This window comes from Suricata suricatta, chromosome X (assembly GCF_006229205.1).
Source record: "Suricata suricatta isolate VVHF042 chromosome X, meerkat_22Aug2017_6uvM2_HiC, whole genome shotgun sequence".
Taxonomy (NCBI): Eukaryota; Metazoa; Chordata; class Mammalia; order Carnivora; family Herpestidae; genus Suricata; species Suricata suricatta.
Genome location: NC_043717.1, coordinates 110,985,657 through 111,000,666, shown reverse-complemented (window position 1 = coordinate 111,000,666; position 15,010 = coordinate 110,985,657). Strand labels below are relative to the sequence as shown.

General features: G+C 36.4%; 1 protein-coding gene across 1 annotated transcript in view; it reads left to right on the top strand.

Moving 5' to 3' along the window:
- Positions 1-14,523, top strand: part of CLIC2 (chloride intracellular channel 2) — a 22,879-nt gene extending 8,356 nt beyond the window's left edge. The window contains exons 4-6 of the mRNA XM_029930199.1: positions 11,874-11,980; positions 12,914-13,095; positions 13,961-14,523. Coding sequence (XP_029786059.1) covers positions 11,874-11,980; positions 12,914-13,095; positions 13,961-14,122 — 451 coding nt within the window. The 3' untranslated portion in view covers positions 14,123-14,523. The remainder of the gene's footprint in view (positions 1-11,873; positions 11,981-12,913; positions 13,096-13,960) is intronic.
- The last annotated feature ends 487 nt before the right edge of the window (positions 14,524-15,010 follow it).

Below are 15,010 nucleotides of genomic sequence, written 5' to 3'. Positions count from 1 at the left end.
CATTTTAAAAAAGAATATAAAAATACTAATTCAGAGGGATATGTGCACCCCAATGTTTATAGCAGCATTATCTATAATACCCACATTATGGAAATAGCCCAAGTGTCCATGGATTTAAGAATGGATTAAGAAGATGTGGGAGGCACCTGGGTGGCTCAGTCAGTTGAGCATCCAACTCTTGATTTTGGATCAGATCATAATCCCATGGTTATAGGATGAGCCCCATGTTGGGCTCCATGTTGAGCATGGAGCCTGCTTAAGATTCTCTCTCTGTTTCTCTCTCTCTCTCTCTCTCTCTCTCTCTCTCTCTGTCTCTCTGTTTCTTTCTAAAATAAAAAAAAATGTGGTATATACATGGTGTATGGAATACTACTCAGCCAGGAAAAAGGAGTTAAGACGGCAGAGTAGTAAGGGGACCCTGGGTTTGTCTTGTCCCTTGAACACAGCTATATCAATATCAAGTCATTTTGTACACCTAAGAAACTTATCTTCAGATTAAGAGAACAAATTGCATAATTCGAGGGAGAGAATGCGGCAGGCTTCTTTTAATAAACAAATCAAAGCACACCTAGTTAAAGGCCCAAACACTCCCCATTGAAAGCAAGAAGTAACTCTGCAGAGGACTGACCTGGGGAAAGAGCAGCCAATTCACAACAGCAGAGGGCACAGAGCATATAACAGAAACATTTTCTGAAGTTCCAGGCCTTCGTGCTCGCTTTGGCAGCACATATACTGAAGTTTCAGGACTGGGACATTGTATGAACCTTTTTTAATATAGAATTACTCTCAAGAGCAGGAAACATAATAAGCTTTCATACGTGCAAAAGACAAGCTTAGACAAAATGACAAGACAGAGGAATTCTTCCCCAAAGAAAGATCAAAAATAAATTGCAGTCAAGGATTTGCTGAAAACAGATATAAGTAATATGTCTGAACAAGAATTTAGAAAAACAGTCATAAGAATACTAGCTAGGCTTCTTCTGCAGAGATTAAAGACCTAAAAATTAGGCCAACCTGACTGCATATAATCACGAGGATGGAAGACATAGAGGATTGAATATGTTACATCGAATATAAAATTATGGAAAATAATGAAGCTGAAAACGAGAGAGAAAGAAAACCACTGAATCACAAATATAGACTTAGGGAACTCAGTGATTCTATATAGTGCAATACTATCCGTATCATAGGAGTTCCAAAAGAAGAGTGGGGAAAGGGCACAGAGGTTTTATAGCTGAGAACTTCCCTAATCTGGGGAAGGAAACAGGCATTCAAGTCCAAAAGGCACAGAGAACTTCCCTCAAAATAAATAAAAACAGGTCAACACCAAGACATGCCATAGTGAAACCTGTGAAATACAAAGACAAAGAGATCATTCTGAAAGCAGCTGGGACAAAAAGTCCTTAACCTACATAGGTAGACATATAAGGTTAGAAGCAGACCTGTCCACAGGCCTTCTGGCAGGCCAGAGGGGAGTGGCAGAATATATTCAATGTGCTAACAAGGAAAAATATGCAAGCAAGAATTCCTTATCCAGCAAGTCTACCATTCAGAATAGAAGAGATACGGAGTTTCTAAGACAAGCAAAAACTAAAGGAATTCATGAACACTAAACCAGCTGTGCAAGAATTATTAAAGGGGACACTTTGAGTGAGAAAGAGAAACCAAAAGCAACAAAAGCTAGAAAGAAACAGACAATCTACGTGAATAACAACTTCCAGGTAATTCAATGGCACTAAATTAATATTTATCAATAATTACTGTAAATGTAAATGGACTAAGTGCTCCAATCAAAAGAAACAGGGTCAGAATGGATCAAAAAAAAAAAAAAAACAAGACCCATTATTATGCTGCTTACAAGACTCATTTTAGTCCCAAAGACACTTCCAGATTAAAAGTGAGGGGGTAAAGAACAATTTATCAGGAATCATGGATGGGTCGGTCAGCTAAGCGCCTGCTGTGTGCTGACAGCTCAGAGCCTGGAGCCTGCTTCAGATTCTGTGTCTTCCTCTCTCTCTTCCCTCCCTCCCCCTCCCCCGCTTCTCTCTATCTCCCTCCTTCAAAAATAAACAAACATTTAAAAAATTAAAAAAGAACAATTTATCATGCTAATGGATATCAAAAGAAAGCTGGAGTGGCCATACTTATATCAGACAAACTAGATTTTAAAACAAAAACCATTATAAGAGAGGAAGAGTACTGTATCATAATAAAGGGGTCTATATAACAAGATCTAACAACTGTAAATTTTATGCTCCCAACTTGGAACAGCCAAATATATAAGTCAGTTAATTTTAAAAAATCTAAAGAAACTTGTTGATAATCATACAATACTAGGGGATGTTAACACCCCACTTATAGCAATGGACAGATCATCTAAGCAGAAGATCAACAAGAAAACAAGGCTTTGAGTGACATAATGGACCAGATGGAGTATTACTCAGCCATTAAGAAGAATGAAATCTTGCCATCTGCAATGATGTGGATGGAGCCAGAGAGTATTATGCTAGGCAAAATAAGTCAGAGAAAGACAAACACCATATGATTTCACTCATACATGGAATTCAAAAGACAAAACAAATGAGCAAAGGAGAAAGAGAGAGAGAGGCAAACCACGAAACAAACTTCTAACTATAGAGAACAAAGTGAAGTTTCCCCAAAGGGAGGTGGGTGGGGGATGGGTGAAAGAGGTGATGAAGATTTAGGTGTGGCAATGTGATGGGTATAGTGATATCTCACTGATACTTTAAATTGCATTTCCCTGAATAATAGGTGAATTTGAGCATCTTTACATATATTGATTCATCATTTGGTTCTGTTCTGTGAATCATCTTGTCAAATCCTTCAGATTTGCTATTGGCTTATGTATCAGGGTTTGCATTCAATTTTGATAACTAGAGACAAAAACAGTAGTGGCTTAAATAAATACGGTTTTTATTTTTCTCACATAATAAGCCAAGTATGGATCACTGTGGGGCTTGAATGATGGCTCCGTAATTTCACTGGGGACCCAGGCTCTTCCTAATATCTCTTCTCTGCTACCCTTTAGGTGAGGCTTCCAGGCTCAAAGTTAATTAGAGTGACAATTATGTCCACTGGACTTCCAGGCAACAGATCTAACTCCCACACAGGAAGAAGGAAAAGGAAAAAGAACAAAAGATGCAAGTTAGATTTTTTAATGTTTGTTTATTTTTGAGAGAGAGACAGACAGACAGACAGACAGGATGTGAGCAGGGGAGGGACAGAGACAGAGGGAAACACAGAATCTGAAGCAGGCTCCAGGCTCCAATCTGTCAGCACAGAGCCCGACGCAGGGCTCTAACTCAAGAGCTTCGAGATCATGGCCTGAGCCACCCAGGCGCCCCAAAAGCTGCAAGCTAGATTTAAGAAGCTTTCACAGAGGCCACATCAATAATTTTTATTTACATTTCATTATCCAAAAATAATTCACATGGTCACATCTAAGTATAAAGAGGAGCTAGGAAATGTAGTTTTTATCTAGGTATATTGCCACCCCTAATAAAATAAAAGCAAGTTTTAGTTAAGGAAAGGAAAGGAAAAGGGAAAAGGAAAAAGGAAAAAGGGAAAAGGGAAAGGAAAAGGAAGGAAAGGGAAGGAAGAAAGAAGGAAAGAAAGAAAGAAGGATGAAAAAAAAGAAAGAGAGACAGAACTGTGTTATCAGCCATAGTCTGCCCCTCTGACCATGCAACACACTTACTCCCAAGAGACAAATTCCAAGTTCCATATAGTTACTGAATCCAGCTCAAAGTTCAGGATCTTTGGGTGATGTGCAACATCTGCATTAGATACTAATTGTAGAGCAATTAAATAAATTAAAACACAAGTTTTCTCCACCAATTTCTTGATGCACTCAATATATCATGGTGCAGCAGGAATTGGACAACTGGAATAAAAACTTCCATTTTTAAAAGGATAATGATAAAAAGGATAAGTTAACACACAGCAATCACTGGTTCATAACAGAGAAACAGCTGAAAGACTTTCTAGGTTTTGGCATTACAAACAATGCTAAAATGTACTTTCTTTTTACAAAGCCCTCCAGAGTGATTATTTAGTCTGCCACATTACTAGATATGGAAGCCCTTCCATACAAACTATCTAAAATTTTAAAACCTATTAGATGCCCACATCAATGAAAATGATGGAGTAAGGAACTCCAAAACTCCATCCCTCCATGGAAGTAATAAATAGCTTGGGGGAAAAACTGTCAAAATTAACTTTTCCAGAACTCTGGAATCTAACCAAAAAATTAAAGCAGTGAAGGAAATATTAAAGAAAAAAAGCTGAATTTTAGTAAAAGAGCTTTGTGGCATTTTAGATTATTTTGTTACTCCCCAGTCTTTTAGCAGCCTTAAAGATAGCAGTCCACATTGCAGGTGCAGGTTGCTGGTATCAGAGAACATGACATGGACTTATTCTCAGGTAACTGTGATTATGTGGTTTGGCCTGGTGGCACCCTGAAGGATTGGTTTGAGGGTTTGTCTTTTATCAGATAACCCTGGAGCTTTCCCAGGGCTGAGGCAGGCTCCCTGGTGGAATTCATGGAAAGCATTATAGGCAGATATATTAGCCATCGCCGCACGGTGAAAGGAATAGCACTTGGGGGAAGCAATGGACAAACTGAAAAGCCTGGGAAGAAACAGGCAGGATGTTTGGGGGATACTTAGGGGAATGTGGAGGTTAAAAAGCTTTCATGTATTCTAGAGACTCTAGAAATCCATGCGCATGTCCAGCTTTAGACCTAAGCTCAGAAACGACCTGAGAAGACCCTAAGTGCTTACTTCTGAGTGAACTTCAGGTACCATGCTAGCAGAAATTGAAGGCTAGGGACACTAGGGCGGCTCAGTATGTTAAGGGCCCAACTTCAGCTCAGGTCATGATCTCACAGTTCATGAGTTTGAGAGTTTGTGAGCCCACACAGGGCTCTGTGCTGACAGCTTAGAGCCTGGAGCCTGCTTCAGGTTCTGTGTTTCCCTCTCTCTGATTCTCCCCTGTTTGCCCTCTCTCTTTCTCTCTCTCTCTCTCTCAAAATAAACATTAAAAAAAATAAATTGAAAGTTAAACTATAAACTGCATATATAAGCATTGAAGGAAAGCCCCAACTCAGAGAAAGACTGCAACACTGGGAGACCTTTTCTTTCTTGGTTTGTTTGGTTGGTTGGTTGGTTGGTTTCGTTCCAGGAGAATGACAAAATCTCCTTTAAATCAATAACTAACCAAAGATAATGGGACAAATATATCAGTGGACCCATACAACAGAGAACACAGAGTTTACAAAATTACTTCAGAAAACAAACAAGTAAACAACAACACCCACAATAAGCAGCAACAACAAACCCCAGGGGATGGAAGAAGCTGATTTCCAGAGCTTCTACATTATAATATTTGAGCATCAAGTTTTCAAGGAAATAAATATAATTCATGTCAAGAAACAAGAAAGTATGGCACATTCACAGGATAAAAAAGAAATAATACATAGAATATGTCCCTGGGAAAACCCAGATACATGATTTAATAGACAGACTTTACATCAAATGTCTTAAATATGCTTAGAAAGCTAAAGAAAACCATAAAAAAGAACTAAAGGAAACCATAGAGAGCATCCTCAACATAGAGAGAATATCAATAAAAAGATAGAAACTATAAAAAGGAACCAAATAGAAATTCTGGAGTTGAAAAGTACAATTACTAAGATGAACAATCCAGTAGAGGGATTCAACAGCAGATCTGAACAGATAAATAATAAGTAAAAGTTAGCATACATTGAGATTATCTAGTCTGAGGAAGAGGAATAAAATGAGCAGAATTTAACAAACAAGTGGAATACCATCAAATGTACCAAGATACATAAAATGGGCGTCCCAGAATGAGAGAACACAGATAAAGAGGCAGAAGAATATTTGAAGGAATAATGGCTGAAAACTTCCCAAATTTAATTAAATACATTTATTTATACATCCAAGGAGGTCAATGAATTCCAAGGGAAATAAAGACAAAGAGATCAACACCAGGATATGTTATAATCAAATTATATAAAGCCAAAGCCAAAGATAGAATCTTGAAAGCAGCAAGAGAAAAATGACTCATCATGCAGAAGAGATCCTCAGTAAGATTAATAGACGATTCTCCATCAGAAACCATGGAGGCCAGAAGGCAGAGAGATGACATATTTCAAGTTCTGAAAGAAAAATAAATTAACCAAGAATTCTATATCTCACAAAAGTATCCTTCAAAAAGGAAAGACAAGTTAAGACATTCCACATGAACAAAAACTGGGGAATTTTGTTGCTAGTAGACCTATAATATAAGAAATGCTACAGAGAGTCCTTCAGGCATAAATGAGAGGCCGCTAGACAGTAACTTAAGGTCATGTGAAGAAATAAAGAGCACCAGTAAAGGACGTAACCCATATTCATCTCAGTGCAAGAAAAATTGACAAAATCTGACACCATTTCACGATAATACCCAACAAACTTGGAACAGAAGGGAAGTTCCTCAATGTAATAAAAAGCATCTATTAAAAACCCACATGTAACATCATACTTAATGGTGAAGGATTGAAAACTTTCCCTTTAGGATCAGGAACAACACAAGGATACCATTTCTGATAATTCTGTTCAACATTATATTGGAAGTTTTAATCAGAGCAGTTATGCAAAAAAGTAAGTAAAAAGTATTCAAAGTGGAAAGGAAGAAGTAAAACTATTTCTATTTGCACATGGCATGATCTTTCATACAGAAAATCCCTTAAAATCCACTAAAAGCTACTAGAACTCATAAATGATTTAAGTACAATTTAAAGAAATACTTAAAGTAATTATATTTATTTACATTATAAATGAGTAATCCAAAAAGTAAATGTAAAAACCACTTCCATTTTCAACAGTATTGGAAACAACAAAATACTTTGGAATAAACTTAATGAAGGAGGAAAAAGACTTCTCTGTTGAAAAATACAAATAATTGCTGAAAGAAGACCTAAAAAATGGAAAGACGTTTATATTAGTCTCAGGGCTGTCATAACTAAGTGCCATTTAGTTACATTTTAAGTTGAGTGGCTTAAAACAACAGAAATTTGTCTTATAGTTCTGAAGGCTAGAAGTATGAAGTCAAAGTATCAGGAGGGCCATGTTCCCTCTGAAACCTTTAAGATCCTTCCTTGCTTCTTCTTAGTTTCTAGTGGTTTCCCAGTAATTATTGGTTTTCCTTGACTTGTGGATCCATAACTTCAATACTTCATCTTCAAATGGCATTTTCCCCATGACTCTGTCTTTTCAAAAGATATTCTTTTTAAGAATACCAGTAATTTGGATTAATGGGCCCACCTTACTCCAGTATGACCTTGTCTTAACTAATTACATATGTAACAATCCTATTTCAAAATAAGTTTATGTTAGAAAGTACTGGGATTTATGACTCCTACATTTTTTCTTCTTTTGGGCAGGGGGACAAAATTCAACCCATGCAAACATCCAATGTTTGTGGACTAGAGGACTTAATGTTATTAAGGTGGAAATATTCCCCCAAAGAGATCTACTAATTCCATGCAACCACAATAAATATTCCAATGGTGATTTTGCAGAAATGAAAAAGCCAATGCTCAAATTCATATGGAATTGCAAGAGACCACAAATAGCCAAAATAGTCTTGATAAAGACAAAGTTGGAAGACTCACACTTCCTGATTTCAAAACTTACTACAAATCTACAGTAATCACAACACTGCAATGTTTGCATATGAATAGACTTATAAGTCAATAGAGGAGAATTGAGAGTCCAGAAATAAACCCATACATCAAAGGTCAATTGATTTTCAAGAGTGCAAAAAACAATGACAAAAGAATAGTCTCTTCAACAAATGGTGCTGTGGCAACTAGATATTCACATGCAAGAGAAAAAAGTTAGACCCTTACCCCATACCATAAACAAAACTTAACTCAAAGTATATCAAAGACCTAGACATATGGACTGAAACTATAAAACTCTTAGTAACAAACAAATGGGTAAATCTTCAGGACCTTGTATTTGGCAATAGAATCTTAGATATGTCACGAAATGCACAAGCAATGAAAGAAAAAGTAGATAAACTAGAGTTCATCAAATTAAAACCATTTGTGCATCAAAGAACACTATCAAAAACAAAAAGAAAAATTAACCCCCCAAAATGGGAGACAGTATTTCCAAATCATGTATTTGATAAAGGTCTAGCATCCAGAATATATAAAGAACTCTTACAATTAAACAACAGAGAAGCAAACAGCCTAATCTTAAAATAGGCAAGGGAATAAAGTAGACATTTCTTGGGAGAATATATGCAAATAACTGATGAGCACATGTAAAGATGCTTAACATCATTAGTCATTGGGGAAATGCACATCAAAACCATAATGAGATTAACACTTCAAAGCCACTAAGATGGCTATCATGAAAAAGAAAAAAAAGAAAATAGCAAGTACTTACAAAAATGTGGAGAAACTGGAATTCTTGTGCATTGCTGGTAGAAATTCTGCCACTGTGGAAAAAAAGATTGACAGTTACTCAAAAATTTCAACATAGAGTTACCATATAGCTCAGCAATTCAACTTCTAGGTATATACTCAAAAGAACTGAAAACAGGTATTCAAACAAAAATGTGTACCCAATGTCCATAGCAACACTATTTACACTAGCCAGAAGGTGAAAACATCACAAATGTCCATCAAGTGATTACTGGATAAAGAAAATGTGGTGTAGCCATACAATGAAATATTATTCAGCCATAAAGAAGAATGAACTACTGATACATACCAGGATATGAATGAACTTTGACCATCATACCAAGTGAAAAAAGCCAAACACAATAGGCCATATATTATATGATTCTATTTATATGAAATGTTCAGAATAAGCAAGTCAGAAAGATTAGCGGTTCCAGGGACTGAGAAGAGGTATGAATGGGGAGTAACTGCTAATGGGAACTATGTAGGAGTGATTGTTCCACAATATTGTAGCTGTATTAAAAGCTACTGAATTGTAAATTTTAAAACGTCTTAGGGGCACCTGGGTGGCTCAGTGGGTTGGGTGTCTGACTTTGGCTCAAGTCATGATCTCGCGGTTTGCGACTTTGAGCCCCACATCAGGCTCTGTTCTGACAGCTCGGAGCCTGGAGCCTGGAGCCTGCTTCAGATTCTGTTTCTCCCTCTCTCTTTCTCTGCCCTTCCCCTGCTTATTCTCTCTCTTTCTCTCTCTCAAAGATAAACATTAAAATTTTTTTAATATCTTAAATGGCTTTATGTTATATGAGTTTTATCTCATTTTTTAAAAAAAGATTAGACTTTTAATTGAAATGGCATTGAATTTATATTACTATTCAAAAAATTTAATTTTTATGATGCAAATTATTCCCATCAGAGAACATGATTTGTATATTTGTTTGGGTACCATCTTATTATTTATACTGAGATATAATTGTCATATAACATTGTGTACATTCAAGGTGTACAACATGTTGATATAACATTTATGTATTGCAATATGATTACCACTGTAGTGTTAGCTAAAGTCTCACATCACATAATTATTCTTTCTTTCTTGTGGTGAGAACAATTAAGATTTTGTCTCTTAGCAACTTTGAAGTTTATAATATAGTCTTGTCGACTATAATCACTATGCTGTGGTTATTTATCTACTAGTTGCAAGCTTTTAACATGTAAACAACATATCCCCAATCCCCCCACCAAGGTGCCTCTAGTAACTGTCATTTTACTCTCCTTTATGAGTTTTGCTTTTAGGTTCCACATATAAGTTAAATCATACAGTATCTGTCTTTCTCTGTCTGATTTATCTCACCTAGCATAATGTCCTCCAGGTCCATTCATGGCGATGGAAATAGCAGGATTTCCTTCTTGTTTATGGTTGAATAATATTCCATTGCATATACACCACATCTGCTTTATCCATTCATCCACTGATTTACATTAGGTTACGAACGTAAGTGCCAGTCCTGTATCCTCTGCTGAGGTTTGGTTTTGTTTTCTTGTGCTTTTTATATTGGTTCTATACCCTTGTATTGTTATTTCTAGATATTTTATATTTTATCACTATCATAAATGGAATATGCTACTAATATCCATTTCTATCCGGTTGTTGCTAGCACAGAAAACTTACTTTTTTAATGTTTGACGTGTATTAGCCACCTTACCAAAATATCTCATTAATTCTATCTTGTTCCTAAATTTAATGTAAATGGTTTTAAACTCACCATTTAGAATGTTGTTTGTTTTACTTGTTAGTGTACTCAGCACAATGTTGAAGAGTAGTAGTGATAATGATTATTCTCATCCTTTATTCATTTTAAGGGAAATAGTTCTAACATTTCACCATGTAATATGGTGCTTGCTGCAAGTTTTTGATGGATAATATTATATCAAGTTAATTAATAAATTAGTTTAATCATTCAATAAATATTTACTGAATACTTACTATCAGACAATATTCTAGGCAAAAACACTCTGTCCTAGTAGATCTTACATTCCAGTTAGGGAAGACAATAAATAGGCAAGATTCAAAAGCAAAATGTAAACTATTTTAGATACACTAAATACTAAGAAAAGATAAAGCTCGGGAGGAAAGTAGGAGGTGTTCAGGCCAGGGTAAGGTTGCGGTGTTAAATAGAGTGGGCAGAGGAAGGCCTCACTTAGAAAGATATATAAAAACAAGATCTGAAAGAAGAGAGGGAGTAGGTCATGTGCATTCATGAGGGAAATCACTCCATTTAAGGGAAGACCAAGTGAAAAAGCCTTGGGATGGGACCTTGTCAGGTCTATTTGATGAACAACATCAAGGAGGTAAGTTTCAAATGTAGTGAGTGCAGAAAAGAGTAGGAGGAAATGAGAGCAGCGTGGTAAGATAGGGTCAGGTCACATCAGTCACTACTGTGAGGACTTGATGTCTGAGTCCAAATGAGATGGGGGCACTGCAAGGTAATAAAGAGGGACACATGACCGTTCTGGCAGCAGGGGAAACACAAGCATGTGGGGGTAGGCATGGGGTAGGGAGACTAGTCAAAGAGCTATTGCAGTGGGATAGGATCTGGCTCAGGCAGCAGACAGTGAAGTGGTGACAAGTGGATAGATTCTGGGTACATTTTGAAAGGTAAACCAGATAGAATTGCTAATGGGTCACATATGGGGATGGAGAGAAATAGAGGTATTAAGGAAGATGACTAAGCGTTAGGTCAGACCATTTCTAATTGCTAGTGTTTTCTTTATGAATAAGAATTGATTTAAATTGACTGCTTTTTCTGCATATACTCATGATCATATGGTCTTATTTAATTTTTTAATGTGGTGAATTACATTATTTAATTTTTATTATGCTAAATGAACTTTTTTTTTTACTAAAGAGAGGATATCTTGACTACCTTTTTCCATGCTTTCTATCCTCTTTATTTCTTCATTTTTATGTAAGTTACAATAATTTAAAGCCATATTTTTTTCCCACTTAGCTTTGAAAATGTATTACCAACAACATATCTTCTGCCAAATAGGCTTTCAGGAACAAGTATAGGGGACTTAAGTATCATTTAAAACATTGTTTGTACAAGTAAATGAGAATGAGATGGGGGCATTGCAAGGTAATAAAGAGGGACACATGATTGTAAATGAATTTTCCACAGCTGGTTTCCCCGTGAACTGTAGAAACTAAAGTATTCTGGTGCTGGGAAAAAATACATATTTCCAAATAGAGATTCTCGGGACCCCCAGTTTCCAGCACAATTTTCTAAAACCTCCATTTTCAGTAGAGTACAAGTTAGGACACTTGGTCTCTGACTTGTTATGTGTGAATAATCATGCAATGATGTTTCTTTTTAAGGTATCCTCACCTGAGTCCCAAGAACAAAGACTCCTTTGATGTGGGCTGTAACCTCTTTGCCAAGTTTTCTGCATACATTAAGAATACACAAAAAGAAGCAAATAAGAGTAAGATACCTTTGTTTAAATTTCTATTTCTCTCACACATTTGCTGACTCCCACATTCTCACTCAGCTAAAATGGGATTTTCCTGAGTATGTAGTGTATGTTGGGGAATGCACTCTTCCTCTAATTTTTTTCTTCTCTCCTTTGAAATTCCTTCCCATGATATTTTATTAAATTTAGAACCCAAGATTCAATATAACAACTACTAACTTAGCTCATTTATTAAAAGTCTGATGCTCTACCGACTGAGCTATCCGGGCTCTAACTTAGCTCATTTATAACATTGACATGCTAGGAATTAACTAACTGCAGGAGTGTATTTTATAGCCCCTCCCCCCCCCAACTTTTCCTGTGTGCCTTTAAGGTTTCTTAAACTGTAGCATCTACTATCTATCTCGACGAACATTCTTGAATGGGTTTACTATGTTCTGAGTCATGAGAGCTATGAGTCTCTGATTCCACTTTCTGACTCTTCTGTGTTTAGTAATAACATATATGACTTTTTCTTTTTTTTGACTCTCCTCCCAATGCACCTCCTCAAGAAGGGTCAAGAGGGAGAGAGAGTTGGGGAGAGAGAGGGATGCAGAACTTGAGAGACTATTGAAAGCTGAGAATGAACTGAGGGTTGGGGGGAGGGGGGAGGGGGGAAGACAGGTGGTGGTGATGGTGGAGGGCACTTGAGGGGAAGAGCACTGGGTGTTGTATGGAAAACAATTTGACAATAAAATATTATGAAAAAAAAAGAAGTATTTGATTAAACACCTGATTCTGTCTTATCAGTGGGTAGTTGAGAGTTCTAGTTAACTATGTAGATTTTGAAGGGCCAGTGTAAGCAACGTGTATAGAGAAGTCTAAATGTGTGAAAAGCTTATGTAAAATGTATTTAGTAATGAAGACAAGACATTTATTAATAACCTTCTGACTTCTTTGCCTCAGATTTTGAAAAATCTCTGCTCAGAGAATTTAAACGTCTGGATGACTACTTAAACACCCCGCTTCTGGATGAAATTGATGCAGACAGTGCTGAGGAACTCACAGTTTCCAGAAGATTGTTCTTGGATGGGGATCAGCTGACACTGGCTGACTGCAGCTTGTTACCCAAACTGAACATTATTAAAGTAAGCCTTTGTAGGACATGCTGAATGGTTTGGGAGGGGATTGGGTGCTGCTCTGTCATCATCATCATACATAGTGTATATCTCCTTTTTGTCAGAGGAAGAAAATCCACAATGATCTCCTCTGCGATCCATAAAAATTTCTTGTTTCTTTCTTCCCAAATCAGAAGGTGCTTCCTACTGGCTTATCTATAAAACACGGGAAAGAGGTGCCTGGGCAGCTCAGTCAGTTGAGTGTCTGACTCTTGATTTCAGCTCAGGTCAAGATCTCATGGTTCGTGAGTTCAAGTCCCACATGGGGCTCTGTGCTGACAGTGGAGAGCCTGCTTGGGATTCTCCCGCCCTGCCCTTCTCATGCCTCTCTATCTCTAAATAAATAAATAAATAAACTTTAAAATAACAAGGGTGATATTACACATTTCATAGAATTGTTGATAAAATCAAAGAAACTGAAGCATGTAAAATGCTTAGAACAGTGTCCTAACAAGTGATAAATAATGTGAGCTGCAAATAATTTCATGATGACTTAATCATTGAATTAATAAATTCTTATTGAACAGAACTCATTCTTTCTCGGGTCCTATGCCAAACACACAGAATACATAAAGAAATGACATAGTCGGGACCCTAAGCACACTTAGTCTAGTGGAAAAATATGCTTTCTTCTAATAATCACAGCATAAATATAAATGTGATTATACAAATATAGCTTTGTCAGCATTTGTAAACAAAACATTAAAATAGTGAGTGCAAGATTATTTTTGTGCAGATAACATGTCCTTAATGATCTTGACTCTTGAAACATGTTTGTACACACTAAGCATGTCACTGATGCCTTTTGTTACCAACTTTTTTCCTAAAACCCTAGGTTGCTGCCAAGAAATACCGTGACTTTGACATTCCAGCAGAGTTCTCTGGAGTCTGGCGCTATCTTCACAATGCCTATGCCCGTGAAGAATTTACCCACACTTGTCCTGAAGACAAAGAAATTGAAAATACCTATGCGAGTGTGGCTAAACAGAAGAGTTAGGGCAGCTCTTTCAGTAGAAAAAGCCCTCTTTTCACTTGTCATATTATAAAGGTTTCTGGAAATAAGAATACGGAAAATATTGTTTCCTCTAACTCTCATGAAAAGAATGCTATATTTTCTGTATCTGGTCAGTCCAAACTATCTTCCCACTGTTTATTTTAAAGTTCTTTATATTTTAGCTTATTTTTCTTTATTCGTATAGCATCAACACTGCAATATTAAACGACATGGAAGGCATCAAGATCTTTTGCTACTGAACTGAATTCCCAGAGTGCCTTATGTGTAAGCTCAACAGATGGCTGAAGTTACAAATGACAGAAGTAGAGCCACAATCTTCAACTACTCCTTAGAAACACTTCCATCTAAATCATTAAAACAGCCTTACAATTTTGTTATTTTAATACATGACTGAGTTTATTTCTTATAAAAATAATAAAATCAGAGAGTGAGTATATCAGAAAGGCAAATCCTAAAAGAATGATTTTTAAAATCAGCTCTAAATAGAGATCAAGACCAACTCGTATTAGAATGGCATTAAACATCTAGAAATATGACTGCTTCAGAGTCAGAGATGGGAATATGGCCTTTATGACCAGATCATAGTGTTAAATGAGCGAGCATTCATTAGATAAAACATAATAATTTTTAAAAGATTAGAAATAAATATATGGTGAAGTTACAAAGTAAATCAGATCTTTTATTCAACAGAAATGAGGCAAAAACTTAGAAATTTGACCAAAAGTTCTTGTTGCTGTCCACAAAAAGATACAGCAAGCTATGCTTAAAGAATAATCACAAAGATTTGTACAGAATTTAAATGCTCTATTGCTATGCATACTCAAATTTACATGTAAAATAAAAATCACTAAAATCTGAAAACAAAACCTG